Below are 19,704 nucleotides of genomic sequence, written 5' to 3'. Positions count from 1 at the left end.
CTCGTAGAACAACATGTGCAGAAGAAAAAAGACGAAAGATCCTTGCAGTGACCAAAAGAATTCAAGAATTTTTCTCGTCCTTTGAGAAAGACAAAGAAAAGCGTGGCTAATGCTCAGCAGCATATGACTCAAATGATGGAGCAAAGCAATGCACTGAGCGAAGAAGCACTCGAGGCAAAAATACAGTCACTCCCGAAGAAGCAGCAGTTAGCTGCGAGAGCTTGTTTCCTGGCCGCGAGACGAAAGTCTCTGAGAGGCATGCCTTATGAAGATGTCTGGATTGTGGAATGTTTGCTAATGAGGATGCGGAGCCCAAAGCTCTACGAGCACCTCGGAAGCAGAGCATTATGATTCTGCCTGAACGAAAATGCTTGCAAAAATATCTGCGACGATATAAAGGTGAGGCGCATAAAATTTCACTACATAAAGTTCTCTATTTCAGCGTTTCGATTTCCAGTGCAAGGAACATCTCGCACGTTCCTTTAGTGTGGCAGTTTATTGCTGAACCTTATTGTGAATCTTTATTTCCACTTCAAGTATGGTCGAATGAAGGCTATGTGGTAAGGGGCTTTGGACTTTCTAAAATAATTTTGCCCTCGAGAGCTTAGTGAATAAAAAAGAATCGGTTGCATGGTCAGTATCGAGTTTTTTGCGGGCGAAGGCAAACTGCAAGAATACGTCAACAAATTAATCTATATCTGGTATTGCAAAATGTGCGCACTGTCAGCGAGCTCGCATAGTTCTTATATAACGGAACATTTTTTTCAAGAACGCTTCAAATACAAAAAAGAATAGTTTGCTTCGCGCTGCTCCGCGCGCGTATTGAACGCAGATGCACCCACCCGAACAACAGCGCACCAAGCGGGAGCCGCCGGAAATCATAAACATCGGAACCCTCGCCAAGCCCGCCCTTGCCACACTAGTCAGTATTCTAGGCACTATACTGGTACTTCGAGAAGCCCGACTCTGGCGGTGAGTCCGCAAGCAGCCTCTGGTATGTAGGTCATGTGACCATGACGCTGTTTCCTGTCGGAGCGGAAGCCGAGACCTGTCAGCAAGTAGTCCGGGACTGGAAAAACAAATGCGCCCACCGTGTCGTTGCTCATCGTGAAACCGGTGCAGGCGCTGGTTTTAAAATGAGCCACAGAGAGTGCGGTGCAGTGGTGTTGGCATTGCGACGAAATGCTTTCGCGGCTTGTTCGAATCATGTTGGTATTTTAGCTACAATGCTGAAAAGTTCCGGGAGAGGCTGAAACCGCTTGGCGGAAATATGAAATAAGGTGGGAAATGTAGTCGATAATAAGTTATGCTATTTTGGCTAGCGATTCACTCATGTTCAGTAAGCGGAATGGGAGAATGATATAAAGAATGCATGGTAAGCCTTCCCGAGAGAGCATTTTTTGAAACTACCAGGTAGCAATAGCTTTCAAGTCATAACTCTACTTTTTGCAGGATAAGCTGTCATCTTTACAACTAGGCGAGGAGTTTTCTCCTTCCGTGGCAGCCTGCAGCTACGATTCTGGTAGGAACGAAAAGTAAGCTCCATTTGCAAATGCACGGCGCAGCAGCTGCGCCGTGCAAAACCAGGCACTAATAAAATGATGAAAAACTAAAAAAATGAGTGTGAAGGAAACCAGGCAAGATAAAACAGAAATCAAGTTCGCTTCAGCACGTGTTCAGGGTCAGTCACCCTAACGGCCGAACCACAAGGCAGCGATTTTTCGGCGCTTCGTCAGCGTCTCTTCTCCCGGCGTTGTCACTCGCCGCCGCAGGAGAGGGCGATCAAACACATCAGGGCGTACGAACTGGCGTCTCCACTCGAGCGTTAGGTGAGTTTTGTTTGCTTTGTTGTTGTGTTCAGCTCGCACACGAGATGCTTCGTTCTCCTCGCGCGTGCAAAAGTGGCGCTACAATGCAAATATCTTAGGACTGTAAATTTACATGTAAATGCAAGTAAATAGAAACAATTTTTATAAAGTTAAATGGCTGCAAACACAGAGTTGTAGTGTATATAGCCGCAGATACATGCAAAGTATCGTATACACACTATTCTTGTATATAAGTGTAAATATATGTAAATAAATGCACGCAAATGTCTCCTTCTTTTCTACAGCCTGTGCAGCGAAGTTCCTCAGCTCCACATAAATGAGCTTCAAATCTCCCAGATGTCACACAAAACTGAAAGCAGCAGCCGTCCTGCACATAACCGGTGCCATTTCAGAGCTGCTGCGAGCACACCTCGGCAGCTCGCGGACCACGCCATTTAGCCGGCCAGAACAATTTTCGTTAACCATGGTGCCACGAAACGAACGAAGGTAACAGCATACAGCGCGTTATCCATCTGGCAAGAAATAGCAATCAGCGGCGCAAACATCTCAAGCAGCGCCTCAAGTATGCCAGCCGGGATCCTCAAGTGATACGCGGTGTTGAAAAGTCTTTATTTAAAAAGAGGTGAGGCTCTTAAAAGAGCCCCGCAATGGGTGGAGTCCTTATTTCGGGACTCCAATATTCGAAGCCGCCAGCTTAGCCCTCTTGGCCAAAGCCTTTTGGGCCTGAAGGTCCGAGCAGCCAAGCAGGGCCGCCTCCCATTGCTGTCTGGTAGGGTTGGGTGGGAGGAGAGAGCTGAGTTGCGCTGGCAAGCCCAAACCATGTTGTAGGTGTCAGCCACCTCGCCACAGTGTTTGCACCTGCCAGTGAACGCGGGACCGAAGTGGTTTTACTGCCGGGCACAGCATTGTGCCTTTTTCATTTTCCTGTGCTGCCACCTCGCGTACAACGCTGCAAGCTCACTGGAAGGGTATTGCGCGCCCAACCCAGCCGGACGGAGTGCCGCTGCGGAGCACGTTTTGTTGGAATCTGTCGACGATGGCGTGTCCTGAGCAGCACCTGGTATCTGGAGAATTTCTACGGCTGACTGATGGCTGGTGCGAAGTCCGGGGCAGGCTGCTGTGCCCACCGAAGAGCAAATTCTTCAGTATCTCCGATCATCCGGCATGCGATGCGATCACCAGCTAAGCAAGGGCCGCCGCTTCAAAGATGAAGGCTACATTCGGAACGCAATGTTCGATGAAATATCCCCGATCATTTCCTATTTATTGGTGGTAGTGCTGTTTAGCTTTATCAAAACGTGCAGCAGCTTAGTTGCATGGAGGCTGATCTTCATACAGTCGCGATATTGAATGTGGAAACTCGTATGGGCTTGCTGGTGTGCGATTACAGTTTGCAGTGTTTTAATCTAGGAACAGATGAAATGGCCACATTTCTGCCTCGAGTGTCCTCTATTTTTTCTTCCATTCCACCATCCGCCCGCCCGTAAGGATTCCTACGGATGTGCGTGCTGCAAAACTTTAGGAGAACTTAAATATACCGATTCACTTTTTGCCCTACCGGGATACAAACCTCAACCCATTTTTGGTGACGAACTGGGAGCGTGTGAGGCTACCGCCGCAGTGCACCTTTTCTTGTTTCTTGAAAAACAGTTGCCTGCGATGAGCGCACGCCATGGTATTATACGTGGATTTGAACGTCTGACACATGGGCTCTGCGGAACGCTTCAGTGGAGGGCTCCGTATTGATATATGCGACTTGGACTTATTTCACGTGCACTGACATACACTGCACACTGTGTATGTGTGCTGTGTATACTGTGTTTTTGTATGTACAAAAACCAGTGTAGCACACTGGTTTTTGTATTTCGCCTCCACTGAAATGCGGCTGTCGTGGTGTGCATCGAAACCGCGATCTTGAGATCAGCGACCTGAAATGTGGGTGCCGCGGTGCCGAGGCCCTCCTGCCCACGAATAAAAGATTTCGTGATAGACTGCACACGCATTTAACCGCGGTACCTCGTTCGTACCTGTCACAAAGTGATTCCCGCTCAGTCTTGACGTTCTTGACGGTGCTCAAAAGCTGCCACGATAGTCGAGCCGCCGAACTGCTTTTATCCACGCTTCGCGCCGAAGGCCGTCCCGGGAAGCGTTCAGAGAGCGGAAAAAGTCGACTTTGTTTCCCTTTACATAGTGGACATTGTAGCCGTATGCAGGGTTGGGCGCCCCTGCCACCCGCCAGGGGATGGGCGCATGCGCAGTCGCGTCGTGAAAAAGGCGGAACGCGTTCGTTTGCTTTCCCCAGGTGATGCCTATCTTTATAATAGGATGTGATATCTGAAGGAGTGTAAGCAGCCGCCTTCAGGTTCCAGGTGCCCAAGAGCGAAAGGGAATGCCCGGTGAATGAGTGCTCGGGCCGCCGTGTCTGAAGCTTCGTTTCCTGCTAGGCCCTTATGGCCCGGAGTCCAAACTATGCAGCGGGGAGTAGGATCGGTACCTCGGCTGCAGTTCCTTAGTATCAGATCAGCTAGTGCAGTTATCCAGCCAGCCCCATAATTGCGACACGCCGAACGCGAGTCTGTTATGGTGTGTTTGGATTTTGAATCAGAAGCAGCCAGTGCGATGGCAACCTCTTCGGCTTGAGTTGTGCCTGGGGCTCGATAGGAGAGCCCATACACCTGTATTTCTTTATGTATGACCGCGGCCGTGTACCGCCCCCCGTGGTTCGGCCCGGCTACATCTACGTAATAGACACCATGCTTGTTGCCACAGTGGCGCGCTAAGGCTTCCGCCCGCTGGCGATGACCACTATGATCTTCCTTATCCATCTTAGTGGGGAGGGGTCGAACTTTGACGACAGTTTGGGCGCTCGCACCCGCTCCTGAATGTGAAAATCGTGTTGGATGTGAAGCCGGGCTAGCATGTGCCGACACGACTTCGTTTGGTCTAGCCTAGTGTATTGATTGGTGAGATCGGCTTCCTTGAGCTCCCGAAAGGTGTTCATCACTCCCAATGCAAGTCTCGCATTGGAGGTGGCGACCGGAAGGTCAAGTGCCCTTTTCATCAATTTGTGGAAGATTACCTCAACTTTGTCTTCGTCGTGCTTCCGCAAGTGTAGATAAGGGACCGAATAGAGAGTTCAGCTGATTACGAAAGCACGGGCCACCCGCACGGCATCCCTGCTTCGCAAACCTCTTCTCTTATTGGAGACGCGGAGGCCATACCGCCCACCTGGTCTCCAATTTTGCGGAGATTGTGCAATGTTGTGTCTACTCTTCTTTGGTTATGAATAAATAGTCCGAGTATTCGAATCTCTCTGGCCTCATGTATGGGGCCAATTGTTATGGAGAGATGTATTTGGGTAATGTCCTTAGGAGTCCCTATAGGTGCACAAATTCAGACTTGTTGGGTGCGCACTGGAGACCCCAGTGCCCTGCGTAGCGATCCACTACGTCAGCGGCTGTTTGCAGGCATTCCTCCATCTGCCATAAGTTTCCCTCTGTGGTCCATGTCGTGATATCATCGGCATGCAGCGCATCCCGTATGTCTTCGATACCCTTCAACTGGTCCGAGCGATGGAGCATCGCCAAATTAAAGAGTAGGAGGGTGGATAGCACCGCACCTTGTGGTGTCCCCCGCGTACCCATTTGATACGCACCATATTCTGCCTCTTGGATTCTGATTAGTGCGGCTCGATCGGTGAGAAAGTCTTTTGTATAGTTGAAAGTGTTTCGGCCATAGTGGATCTCATTGGGGTGTGTCAGAATGACGCTGTGTTTGATGTTGTCGAAGGCTCCTTTTAAGTCAAACGCCAGGACGACCTTGTCATTATGTGGGTGTTCAACTGGCTGTATTATGTCTCTGTTGAGTTGTAGCAATATGTCCTGTGCCGACTTATGTGGGCGAAAGCCGAACATAATGTTGGAAATGTGTTTCGTTGCTCCAAGTATTCGGAGAGCCTATCCCGCACCATGGTCTCCATCAGCTTGCCCACACATGAGGTGAGCGAGATAGGCCTCAAGTTGTCTGTGTTCGTTTCCTTTCCCGCCTTGGGTATGAAAGTTACTAGAGCTGTTTTCAAGTCAAGGGGGAGCGGGGTTTCGCCCTTCCATATAGTGTTCATGTATTCCAGAAGCGCCTCATACGCCAAGTCAAAGAGATTGGCCAGCAGCTTGACTGTGACCTTGTCCCACCCAGGCGTAGTGCCTCTTCTCATTTTAGCCAGGGCTGCCTTGAGATCAAAGAGTTGTAATGGTTGGTACAACTCAGGATTATCTTTGCCTGCGTAAAGATACTCATAACCACGCGCTACTGTTTGCAGCAGAGATACTTGTCCCCGAGTGTCTGTGCGAGTTGTGTTGTGCTGCCCTTGAAATTACGAAGAGATCGTTGTAAGTGGCGCTGTGTTTCGCCCCGGGTCTCCGCGGGGTCTATAAGGTTGCGGGAAAGCCTAGAAGTGTTCTGTCTGGCAGCCGTGTTACAGTGATCTATCAGTTGGCGTTAGCAAGCTGTGAGGCATACTGAGCTGCTTTGTGATTGAGATCGAGGATGCGCTTCTTGAGCAGCGCTGGATTAAGGGGGGGGGGGGGTCTAAGGGGGCTGCAGCCCAGGGCCTCACCTCCGACAACACGAGAACGGGCCCATTCATTCTAACTTGCTTACTATATGGAACCACGGGCAATGCAACTTTGAGCGACACGTATGAAGCGAGAAAAGCAGAACGATGAGATGGGGCCCCGACCTCATGTAACTTCGTTTAGCCTAATCAGTTTGAGGGAGCTTGTCGAGCTGCAAAAGCAGGAATCCCCCGCCACCCCAAGGGGCCCCCTTTCTTACGAAGCGACGTATGCGTTTGCTTACGGATTGAGGAAACGTTTTCGTGGTTTTCTGTCAATCCTCCCCGTCCAGTGGCGTCTGAAGGTGTAGTGTGTTTGAGAATCCTGGCGTCGGCATAACAGGCTGGACTTCCGCCTCGCCGCCAAGAATTCTGCTGGAACTGCTTCATAACCCGCTAAAAATCTACTAATTAATTTTTAAAACAACACATATATCCGCTAATATGCAATGCGGTGCTAGATGTAAAAGATACTTGCTTTGCACCCTCTGCATGGCTTACAAATATAAGGAAATGCAACGCTTTAGTGTCACAAGTATGATTACAGCAGGGTAGGCAAAAACGAAACTAAAATGCGCAGCGGTATTTGAAGCGACGCGTACTTGTGCAAGTATCATATACAGACTGTTGAGAAAATAAACGCGCACAGTGGTGGTGTGATGTGGCACTTTTTATTAACAGCCTTTATGTTAGACGTTTAATTAAATAGGTCCTGGGCCAAGGTGACGAGGGCGCGTTGCAGGTTCAGGTCCCAGGAGGCAAGCCAGATGGGCCACTGTGTGGGTGGCGGGAAAGGATAGGCGGGGGACTGGAAGGCTACGTGGCATTGTGTAAGGCAGTGTTCTATGGCTGCATATGTGTGTGGACAGTTTGGGCGCTGAGGTGTGGAAGTGTGCCGGTACAGATAAAGTTTGCCTGGTGTACGTAGGAGATTAAACTGTATTCGGCGAAGAATGCGAGTAGAATGCTTCTCTCAGCTACACTTCGAGTTCTAATTTCGCACAGATATGACATTTGGTCGTCAGAATTATTTTACACAACTCCGGCTTTTCTTCTTTAACTTTACCAATTTGAAAAACAAATCAGGCTGTGCTAGCTTCTTGGAAGTCCCACAGTTTCACTTTGTGCTCTGGCGGCCACTAGGGAAGCGAAACACTCGTTAATGGGTTTATGTTTAGGTTTATGGGCTTTAACGTCCCATATCAAGTGCGGCTGTACGGGACGCCCGCCGTCGTGGAAGGCTTTGGATAATTTCGACCCCCTCGAGTTCTTCGAAGTGCATTGATATTGCATCGTGCACGGGCCTCTAGCATTTCGCCTGCAGCGAAATGTGACCGCCGTGGCCGGGGCAATTTCTTTTGTTCGTTCTTTTTTTTGGGACTGGTTTTGTAGAGCCAGGTGAAATTTAATTTTTGAAGAAATAAAAGGCACAGTAACTGCCTGATTTCTAGGTGGACACCTCAACCTGTCTTGAGGGGAGGGAGGATGGCGTGAATGAAAGGAGAGAAAGAGGTGCCGTTGGTTTATTGGTTTAAGGGGGTTTAACGTCCCAAAGCAACTCGGGCTATGAGAGACGCCTCAATGAAGGTCTCCGGACATTTCGACCACCTGGGGTTCTTTAACGTGCAATGACATCGCACAGTACATGGGCTTCTAGAATTTCACCTCCATCGAAATTCGACCGCCGCGGCTCGGATCGAACCCGCGTCTTTGGGGTCAGCAGCCGAGCACCATAACCACTGAGCCACCGCAGCAGCAAAAAAAAAGTGGCGCCGTTGCGGAGCGCTCAGGAATAATTTAGGCCACCTGGGTATCTTTAACGTGCTCTGAAATCGAGCAGCACAAGGGCCCCTTTTTGCATTTCGCCTCCATCAAAGCATGGCCGCCGCACGGCTGGGTTTGAGCCCGGGTACTCGGCTCAGCGCCGAGCACGCTCACCACTTATCCAGGACTGATATTTTCGGCCACAGACGGACACGTGTCGCGCGTTCCAAGAGTCGCGTTGTGTTTTGTGCGCTCTAAAACTAATGCTACTGCGTTACTATTGCATGAATCCTTTATCGATTGCACTTCGCTCTTTTTAATTAGGTGGAATTAGAATGAAACATGGGATATAATCCAGTAGTGTAGCAGGGTGCAGGGGGGGCCAGTGGAGGTAAAGGGAGAGGGGGCGTGTCGTGCGCATTAGCCCAGGGCCACTATTTTTCTTAACCTGGCCCTGTTCTTGAGTGTTCTGTTATGTTTCTGTCTTTTCCAACGTTTGGTGTGACTGCGGCGGGCTTCCCAGATGTGGAGTAGATGGTTGTCCACCGCCGGACAGTCCTAGTTGGTCTGTATCTGCGTTTCGTGTTTCTTGAGTGTTGTCATCAGTATTTGGGCCCACCGCTCGTATCCATCTTTAATCAGGCTGGCTGAGGGCAGGGACTTTCTGAAGGCCTGCCAATCTGGAAGTCGAGCTTGTTTGAGCGGCTTTTGAGGGGCCGCGTGTGAATTAGTGAGTTAATGATGCAGTGGTGTCTAGTGTGTCTTCTGTGTTCCATTCCACGTGTTGGATGTGTTTGGAAAGTGTGAGATCAGGACACGTGTCCCGAGTCACAGAGTTTCCAATTCTTGTGGGATGCGCTGGGTTGGTCCGGAGGGTGATGCATAGCGTAGAGGTAAGCTGCGCTAGCTTTCTACCTCGCGCCTCCCCCTTCTTGTAGCCCCATAATTGGCTGGGAGCATTGAAATCGCCCACATTCATTAATGGGTCTTACCCGCTATCTTCAGTGCCCGGCTGAAGATATCTATATACAAGGTATTGCGGGGAAGCCCGCCACTAATTTTTTAAAATAGGCTTTTTTATGTAAAAAAAGCTTATGCAGTATGATAATTTTTTATTCTTTATTCAGAGGTTACCCCGCAGCGCCCATAGGCGTTACAGCAGGGGGGTTACAGCATTGAAAAAAATACATCCTCGTGGGTACAGCACACCTGCATTTCACTGAGTCGATTCCATTCGCCAATTGTTTTAACAAAAAAGGAGTTTGCGTAAGTGCCAGTCCTTGAGTGATACTCACGGATTTTGAGACTATGGTCTGTGCGCCTGGAAACATAGTGAGGCTCTTTCAGATAGGTTTCTTTATTGATACCGGTTTTATTATGAAATATTGTGTATAAGAGTTTAAGTCTTAGTTTCCTTCGGCGAGAGGCAAGTAGTTCCCAGTTGAGCTCATTCTTCATGGCACTTACGCTATCCCGCCTTCGGAATCGTCCTAAGACAAACCTGGCTGCACGGTTTTGGATTCGTTCAATGTGCTCAGTGAGCGTCTTGTTCGAAGGGTCCCAAACCGCACAGCCATACTCCAAAATAGGTCTGACGCAGCTCAGATAAGCTGTGTTTTTTAAATTGACATGCGAACATCGCAAATTGCGTTGTATAAAATTCAGTGCTCTACTTGCCCTGCGCACCAAGTCATCAATGTGCGCGTTTCAGGAACAATCAGATGCCAGCGTTATGCCTAAATACTTATTCACTGCCTCTTTACGTATTAGTTCGTTGTTAATCATGTATCGAGAATCAGTAGGTTTTTTCTTTCTAGTAAAACAAACATGAATGCACTTTTTGACATTTAAATTCATTTTCCAAGTGGAACACCATGATTCAATTCTTGTTAGGTCTGTTTGTAAGCATGAAACATCGTTGTCAGTAACAATTTTTCTGTACACAACGCAGTCATCAGCAAATAACCGCACAGAAGATGAAATTCCATCAGAAATGTCGTTTACATAAACCAAGAACAAGAGTGGTCCCAAAACCGAGCCTTGCGGAACGCCCGATGTAACATTTACGTAGCCTGAACGTTTCCCATTTAAAACAACACATTGTCGCCGCTGAAACAAATAATCTTGAATCCATTTAAGTACAGAAGAGTGAATATTTAATAAATGAAGCTTGTTAACAAGGAGTGAGTGTGACACTGTATCAAAAGCCTTGTGAAAATCTAAAAAAGCACAGTCAATTTGTCCCCCCGCAACACCTGATGCTAAGTCGTGATAAAACTCGACCAACTGGGTCGTGCAAGACAACCCCTTGCGAAACCCATGCTGTTCTTCAATTAACAATTTGTTTTGAGCTATGTGTCTCATTACCTCTGTATATAGGATATGTTCAAGAATCTTACATGCTATTGATGTTAGTGATATAGGTCTATAATTACCAACTTCTTTTTTGGGACCACCCTTGTGAACAGGAACCACATGAGCAATTTTCCAGTCATCCGGTAAATTGCCTGTTGCCAACGATTTGTTGTAAATCAAATAGAGATAATAGCAGTTTTGGTGAACGTCAGAGAACAGGTGAATCAAGGTAACTAATTTGCGTATTCACTAAATTCAGAAAGCTAGCGTTTGGATCAAAAACTCTTTATACTGGAAATTAAACACAAAAGATCTGCTACCGGGGCTAGTTGGAAATACATTTTTGAAGGTATTGGTGAGCGCTATCATAGTGCGGAAGAGGGACGAACACACAGGACGAAGCGCTTCGTCCTGTGTGTTCGTCCCTTATCCTTGTTTTGGTGGCTCTCACCAATACCGTCAAGAATGTTCATACTACCAGCTGTACATATTACTGTAAACAGCCACGACTGTACTGCCATGCACATTTTCCACTCGCATGCAAGAATAAATTTTTTGATACTGCTATGTGAATTGGCTCCTCGAGTCGATGATGAAGCATTTCGTCTCGTTGCACCCAAATTCTTTACAGGCTTCATAGCATGTCGCTGCACACTGGAGAGGGAGGGGCTTTTAGTGCATGGGGATTTAGTGCATGGGGATGGGCATTTAGTCCAAGGAAAGTTCAGTACGGCTTACCCCTATACAGAACGATGATTAATACTGTCGTTTATATCCCAGCAGGTTCACGTGAAACCGATGCGTCTTACACACACTGCCATGTCGACATGGGTAGACGGCAGCTGGGAGCATTTGTGTGCTGCGCAGATGATGCATGTTCAATGCGGTGTGCTCCAGGTCGATCGTGTCGAACCTCTTGTATCACAGCAAGCATGCATAGAGAAGAAGGCGGTAAGGTGGCAGCTGCGTCGAGGCCGAACACACCGCTGTGTTGGTCCGAGGGATCTAGGCCTCTCGCGCACTGGCGGCACAGGCAAAGCAACATCAAGTGGTCCGCGAACACGTTGGTGGCTTCAGAAGCAGAGTCTGTGCAGCAGAGTGCTGCGCGGGGCGACCCGATGGCTTGTATCTAATTCGCAAGCATGACGCAAGCAGTGGGGAGCGCCGCAGCGCGGCAACTAACTGAAATGAGGCGTACCGACGGCTCACATTACGAAGCGGGTGATGCGGCTCGAGTTGTAAAAAATCAAGGAGGCGCTGGTCTCACTGACGGTGATCAGTGAGGCAACTTGGCGCCACCAGCCAAATGTGAATATTATAGTCAACTAGAATAGTGAATATCGAGAAGCAGGCGCACTGGATTCGGATTCGGGTAAGTCCACAACTAAAAGCAGAAAGAAAAGGCGACTGCGAAGAAGCGCACCACGTGCAAACAGCGCAGCAGTGTAGAAAGGCGCTGATCGAACAGTGACGTGGACGTAACTGCGTCGCTGTGGCACATTGGATCTGTCGGCCAGCCAACAGCTACGCTCTGGAAGGGTCTCCGCTCGTTCCTTGGGGACGACAACCAGCTGCCGTGAAGGTCGCCGCTCGGCTCTGTTTCCACGTGTTCGTTCCATGGCTGCATTCGACCAGCCCTAGCTTCGGTGAGTGCGCTGCGTCGCAAGCGGTGCCTCGGGGCCTGCGAACGCCGCTGGCGAACGCTGCAGCTTGCGTGTAGGTGTCAAGATGTAGGTCGGAAATTTCACCCCAGCTAGACTGGCAGGGACAGATAACTAGAACGCAACCAGTTTAGCGACGTGCATATGTGTTATAGTGAACTTGAATAATATAGTGTGTGTGCTGCTGTTTAACATATCGTTCTTTGGACGCGTGGTATTGAGGTCGCCAGTCAGGCGGCATCAATGCTGTGCGTGCAAAGTCAGGACACCGTGGCCACATTTATTTGCCTGTCGAAGGCTTGGAAAGCACAGCGGGGAAGGAGAGGCGAAAAGCTGTGGCTGAACTTTGGCACCTATAGCAAAACTTTGAAGCACGAGACAAAAAATTCAGAGAGCACTTTGGCTCTCTGAAGTGCTGCAAGGCGAGAGCCTTTCCTTGCGCACTGGTTTGCATTCATTTCTTTAATTTTGTGCTTTATAAATATTTATTTATTTTTCAACATTTTTATTTTTCTTAGTTTTTATTCCTTTAATTTTTCCTTTTCAATTTCTTGTTGTTCTGTTTTCTTTCTTTTTAATTTTTCTGCCAGGGAAGGGAGAAAGATGGGAGTGATCGAAAACACAGTATTCACTAGACGCGCCTTTTTTGTTCATTCCAAACCATCGAGCTGCCACAGCGGATAGGTTAGCATGCTCATCTCTCACTCCAGAGTGCCTGGGTCGATTCCCCAACTCGACCAATTTCCTACTCGCTTTTATTTATTGATTTATTTTACTTGGAACATCACTACAACATCCCTGTAATTGGTTGCATGGTTACTAACCAAAGTACAATTGGCCGCATTCGAAATTCGCGCATTGTGACGTCACGACCACTTCGACCAATTGAAAAGCGTGATATTTCTGTCAACAACTCTTGCTTACAACGATCAGGCATTAAAGGCTTCCGCTTTAAAATTTGCTGTTCATCTAACTCGACGCCCGTTTCTCGATCCAAAAGCTATTAGTGTTTTAACTTGGTTTCGCTTTCGGGACCACAGATTGCTCACCCCATGGGGGCGCTGTATTGGCGTCGCTCAGTCTATTTAACGCGCCGCGCTCTGAATAAATGGTGACTCTCTCAACGTCGTTCAGCGTTAGCGTCGATGTCTTTATACAGGCTGCCGTCCCGGCGTGCCCTAACGTGTTCCGGCATGGCGGCCGCGCCCGACACATTTTGGCGACGAGGATCCATCCACATGCATCATGCCTATACGTGAGTGAGAAAATTTTACTTACTTCTCTGCTACATCTACTACTTCTGCTGACCTACTTTCACGCAGCATTTTTGCACTTGGCTGTTTTTTGACGTGAATTCAACGTCGTCTGCGTGACCTATCGACGCTACTGCGGCGCCTTCTGCACGGCTGTCCTGACCCCCTCGTTCCGCTTGCTCCTTCTGCAAGATGAACTTGGCAATACCTCCGGCACCCTTCTGGTCATGCCCCGGCTATTCCTTGTCTCAAATGGCGACGTGTTTTCCAGGCCCTACGACGCCGCCGCCAAGACCGCAACGCCGGACCACAAGAAAGCGCTTCTGCTCAACGCGCTGTGGGAAGAAGGCATCAATGTCTGCTAGAGCTTCATCGAGGAAGAGACGCAGGATAGAATCGACATAGGGACAGGTGACTCTGAGGCACCGGACGTATACAAAGCGGCCCTTCAAATACTATACATGCACTTTCAAGAAGAACAAAGCGAATATTTCAGCCGCGTTCATTTCAAACGCAGTGTGCAGAGACCTGCTGAGCGAACTGCCGAATACATTCGCGATGTCCAACGGCTCTCCAAATCGTTCAAGTTTGGCCGCTACCGACATCATGGTGCAAGATCAAATCCTTTGCAGCTTGCAGTCACATAATTTCGTCGCCGGTTCATTTAACTCGTCGAGAATGTTACGATCAAGAAGGCAATGGAGATTGCTCAGGAAGAGGAACACACCGATAAAATAATGCAGCAGCTATGCGTTCTAGAAGTAGACGCCGTTTCACAGCGTCGTCAGACACAAGAGGGTCTCGTCCTCTGCGAGAATTTCAAAATGGCGGTCTTTCCTTTCCTGTTCCAGTTCAAGATGGCGGTCTCCTTCCCTGCCCGGCTTCATTGCAAGATGGCGGTCTTTTCTGTCCTGTTTCAGTTCAAGATGGCGGTCTCCTTCCCCGCCCGGCGTCAAGATGGCGGCCAACGGACTGGCGTTCCCTCCCCCCCCCCCAACCGGGTAGCGATGGCGACGCCGAGAGCGAGGGGGTCGGCCTCCCCGTCAGGAAGGGATGCAACCGGCCGCCTCCGCGCCGTCGGCTCGACCCGGCTGCTGCTGTTTTCGCTGTCTCGCCGGAGCACTCGGCGAATTTTCTGGGTTGTGCTCGCCACAAATACTGCCACTGGCAGTATAGTATGTCTTCAGGCCGCCGTCCCGGCGTGCCGTAACGTGCTCAGACGTGGCGGCCGCGCCGACAGCTTTGCCTTCGTAAATGGTAGGAACTCCATTTTTTACTTGGATTTCTGCAGCATGAAAATAGTCATGTGTAGCATTTTCGGTGATGTTAATGCACATTCTTAAATCACCCATCAGAAACTACCTTGGAGGTCCCCTTCGCAAGACTGGGCATTCCTGCCTCGGCATCGGGACAGCGGCTGATCGACGCAGAGACTACCAGCTGCGGGAGGGCATTCGATGGTGAGAAGGGGCTGATTTTTTCTTTCGAGCCTTTATGCTTTGAGTATTCTTCAGTGCTAGACACATTGATACAGCTTCCAGTTTTCGAGCTTTCTGCAGTAATGGGTTCAGTGCCAGAATGAATGAATTTACACCAGTGCAGTCACTGGAAGCCACAGGTAGATTTTAACAAAGCATCACTTTAATAACTAGAATTTAAAGTGCAAATTAATGAGGCCACTTAAGACTACATGCTGTGAATTCAAAAGCATTCTCTCTCATCGTGGGCTGCTAGTTAACCATATTTGTTAGTAAGTAGTTTTGATGTCTCAGAGGTCTCTGAAGACAGGTATTTAGGTTGAAGACCTTCATAGTGCATGCATTTAGATTAGAGGCCTTTAGGTTGATGATCTTTACAGTGCACGTGTTTAGGTTGCAGGCATTAGGTTGAAGGTGCTTAGGTAAGGGCCTTTATGTCGAAAGCATTTAGGGTGCAGGCCTTTGTCAAATGCGTTTACCCTAAAGGTCTTTGACCAAAAATCCTTTAAAAGGCATTCGGCTTAAAGGTCTCTAACCTCCTTCACTCAGTAGGCCTTTGTCCTAAAGGCAATTTGGGATATATGATTACTATGGCAGCTGTGCTGATGACACATTTTTTTGGACTGTTTCATCTGGACAACAGCACCAGGCTTCGTTGCCATTGAGCCATTTACTGTGCATCAAAAATGACATGAAAGCAACAGCTGCACATCGAACAGTTGTCGACTCGTTCCGAGGATTCCAGTCCATGCGCCTTGAAAACTGATGACAGCTGGCACAGCGGCAGAGCATAACTGGTGGGCGGTGAAAAAAATTAACTCGTCATGCTTTGCATCGATCGATGTGCTCTTTCGCTTAAATATTAAATGCTTCCTAAAGATTCTTTTATTAGAATTTTATCCGTGCCGCTTCCGTAGAATGCTTTTCTCAGCTACAGTGGCGAGTTCTTCGAGCTCAAATTTCGCACAGAAATGGCATTAGGTCAAAAGAATTGTCTTATGCTACATTTGCTTTGGCTACTTGCCTGAATTGATAAAAAAAAAGTTGTATATTCGCATCGTGTGTGGCGACGACGAAACAAAACTAGGTGTTTTCTCAGCGGTTGCACCGGTGGTGCCTTCTCGCTTGTCAGCCATGGAGAATCGTCAAAGGAGAATGGTGAGGGTTGCTTTTGCGGAAAGTTTGAAGACACCTTTTCATGAAAGATTGAGGGGAGTTTTGGCCAAACTGTTTCTTGTGGTCATTGATAAAGCAGTTGAAGCAGCGTCTTCAAATCCTCTGCAAAGCACCCCCTTCCTTTGCCGAATCTCTACGGTCGACAAACGAGATGGCGCCACCGGTGCAATCGCTAGTTTTGTTTCATCGTCACCGCTGACTATGCCCATATCCGACTTTCTTTTTATCGATTCAGGCAAGTACCCCAAAGAAATTAGGGTAAAAGAATTCTGCCTGCCTAATGCCATTTCTCATGAAATATACTTATAATTCAAAGAGAATGACTTGTACTTGTTACTGCATATATTATCCCACACGTTATGTAATACCCCCTGAAGGTGGTCTTTAAGGTGAATAAAGTGAAGCGAATGACACTGCAAGCTAGTATTTCACCAAGTACAGGAAATTGTAGTGTACAGCAGCAGCTCTATATGTTAAACAGCAGCTCTGCACGTTAAACATGACAAACAGCATTGAAATAATGAACAACACTGAAACCTATACTGCAGCCGCTATAGGTACTCCTACCCTTCTAGTAATAGTCCGAAAAGGTACAGTCATGTGTATTAATTAGTATGCACCGAACTAGATATGTGGATGTGAAACATGGTGTGTTGTAGGCTACAAGGGTGGATTTATGGGTCATTCTTAAAAGGGGCAGTCCCATTTGAAACATGTATTTCTTGCCTGTCTCTCCTCTCCCCTTTCTGCATCCTTCGTGAAGTTTGCGCTGTTTTCGTTATGATTTCTTGGACATTTTTTTTTAAGGCTTTCATGCTTTGCATAGGAAATCCTCCCCTGCCATGCTACTATAGGCACCCTCTCTGTTTCTGTCACCTTTATGAATGGCTCTTCGAGCTGTGATTCAAAAGACATTGTTAGTGTGGTCATCATTATGAACACGTTTTGATAGTGAATTTTGCATTCAGGGTCAAGAACTCAAACTTTTTAGTATATGTATTTGCCCATCTTTACTGCTGTATGAGAAAGCATTCCTGGCATGGCCAGCCACACCAAAACACACCATTAAGATCAAACAGTATCCAAGACCAAAAACAAAATACTGTAGTATTTTTCTTGCCTTCACTGCTTCAGCAGACGGTACTGTTGACACAGCCAGCTGCCCAAAAATATGCAATGCAATATTCAGATTGTAATATTCAACATCAAGAGCAACATTAAAAGGCAGGTTGAACACTAAGCTGGGGTATGACCGTGGATGGCAGCAATGTTCATGACTCAGCCAAAAGCAGGCGTGTGCACTCATTCAGCATTTTGATTGTTTGCATACTGCTGTAAAAGTGCCATAAAGTCGCAATACAGTTACCATTGGGGTGTAAATGTAACTACAAGTTATTCTAGAATGAGCTGTGGCTTTTTCCTCATATGATGTATGTGTTAACTTTACTGGGAAATAATGAGCATACCGCTAAACATGCACGCAGTGAATATCCTAATAGTATAGGTTTTTGGTGTGCAGAATGACAGTGCATGTAGTGTTATGTGGGATGTAATGTACTGCAGCTGCTGGCCTTTTAGAGATGCTGTAGTGAACGACTAGGAATTTATTTCGACCAATTAGGGTCCTTTAACTTGCACTGCCATCGCAAAACACACGGTGTTTTTTCATTTTGACTCCACGCGACTGTGGGCTTAGCTGCAAAACGCCACAGGGACCGGGGCGGGGGGGGAGGGGGGGGGGGCAGAAGACAGTTCTGTAGGTTTGGAAGGCCTGCACAATGAAGCTACAATTTTATCATTTTTCGGTTACTATTGTCGGCTTAACGAAACGAAACAATTTATGCTTTAGGGAATAGAGAATGCACTAAAGCTAAGCTTGGGGTGAACGTAATGTATAGCAATCATTTAACGTGTCTAGTTATGTGAGTTAGGTTTTAGCTGCTGTCAGCGAGGCTTGTCACATCCTCAGTCCTAATTGACACTTTCTACTTAGCATGCCAAAATAGGTTCCCGGACACTTCGCTCGTCAGTACTGGAAAAAATTGCGGTCTGTAATTACCACTGCAGGCTTCCTGGCTGTGTCTCTTGGTGCACCGGGAATGAAGACTTGCCAGTCTGTGTGGAATACCTGCATCGCGTAACCACGTTGACCAGCAGACTCTCCATCCAGAGAACAAAAAAGGTAGATGCACAGCGCGTCCACTGGACGCAGCTTTTCAGACGGATGCATGCAGTGCTCACGGAGCACAGATGAACAGAATTCTTTGTATACCACTTCCCTGCAGGGTGTTCTAGTATGCGCCTTGTCGCCCTGTGCATAATATTGGACTTCTACATGAGAGCGTAGAATAACACATCTGCACAAATACGTTTAATTATCTGGAAGCAGCGATGTTGCTACAGGTGACAGCTTGGAACATGAGGTTAGGTTGTGAACATTTTCCCCCACCGTTTAATCATTACTGTTGCTCATTATGATCAGCTAGAGATGTTTCCAGTTGGCATAAATTGATGGACACAGCAGGCTACGCAGTTCGCATTTTAATTGTATATCTTGTCATGTATTCATAGGCATCGAAGCCATATAAAAAAAAGCCACCCATTCTAACACTAACCTGCTGCGAATTTAAATACCTTTTGGATGCTGGAAAGTGGGGGGCTGCCAGACTGAGTCTATATACAAGGTATTGCGGGAAGCCCGCCACTAATTTTTTAAAATAGGCTTTTTTATGTAAAAAGAGCTTATGCAGTATGATAATAGTAGTTTTGGTGAACGTCAGAATACAGGTGAATCAAGGTAATTAATCTGCGTATTAACTAAATTCAAAAAGCTAGCATTTGGATGAGAAACTTATTTTACTACCAGCTGTACATATTAACGTAAACAGCCATGACTACTGCCATACACAGTATCCAGTCGCATGCAAGAATAAATATTTTGATACTGCTATGTGAATTGTCTCCTCGAGTCGATGATGAAGCATTTTGTCTCGTTACACCCAAATTTCGTACGGGGTTCACAGCATGTCGCTGCACACTGGAGAGAAAGTGGCATTTAGTGCGTGGGGATCAGTGACATCAAAGGAAAGTTCAGTACTGCTTACGCCTATACAGAACGATGGATAATATGGTCTTTTATATCCCAGCAGGTTCACATGAAACTGATGCGTCATGCACACACTGCCATGCCAACGTAGGGAGATGGCAGCTGCCAGCATTTATTTGTGTGCTGCATAGACGATGCATGTTCACTGCGGTGTGCTAGTGCCCAGGTCGATCGTGTCGAATCTCTTGCATCACGGCAAGCATGCATGGAGAAGTGGGTGGTAAGGTGGCAGCTGCGTCGAGGCCGACGTGTCATACACAGATGTGTTGGTCCGAAGGAGCTAGGCCTCTCGCGCACTGGCGGCACAGGCAAAGCAACACCAAGTGGTCCACGAACACTTTGGTGGCTTTAGAGGCAGAGTCTATGCAGCAGAATGGTACGCGAGGCGACTCGATGTCTTGTATCATGACAAACTTGCCTGAAGCAGCAAGAACAGAGGCGATAAGTGGACATGCAGCGACGAGGAAGCC

The 19,704-nt window shown here is 47.7% G+C and overlaps 1 protein-coding gene across 3 annotated transcripts in view; it reads left to right on the top strand.

Moving 5' to 3' along the window:
- The first annotated feature begins 13,337 nt into the window (after positions 1-13,337).
- LOC149357414 (uncharacterized) overlaps positions 13,338-19,704 on the top strand; it is a 36,482-nt gene continuing 30,115 nt past the window's right edge. The window contains exons 1-4 of one of the 3 annotated variants that reach the window (XM_089584659.1): positions 13,338-13,476; positions 14,395-14,731; positions 14,830-14,934; positions 18,196-18,310. Coding sequence is in view for 2 of the 3 variants with exons in the window: in XM_089584654.1 (XP_089440780.1) it covers positions 15,718-15,749; positions 18,196-18,310 (147 nt within the window). In the remaining variant the exon portion in view is untranslated. Of the gene's footprint in view, positions 13,477-14,394; positions 14,732-14,829; positions 14,935-15,506; positions 15,750-18,195; positions 18,311-19,704 lie in introns of those variants that run through there. The other 2 variants (XM_089584654.1, XM_089584655.1) reach the window with 2 other exon arrangements.

This window comes from Amblyomma mixtum, chromosome 3 (assembly GCF_055824585.1).
Source record: "Amblyomma mixtum isolate Tamu chromosome 3, ASM5582458v1, whole genome shotgun sequence".
NCBI classification, from domain to species: domain Eukaryota; kingdom Metazoa; phylum Arthropoda; class Arachnida; order Ixodida; family Ixodidae; genus Amblyomma; species Amblyomma mixtum.
The sequence above is the reverse complement of the archived record's forward strand: the minus strand, read 5'-3'. Positions and strand labels throughout refer to the sequence as shown.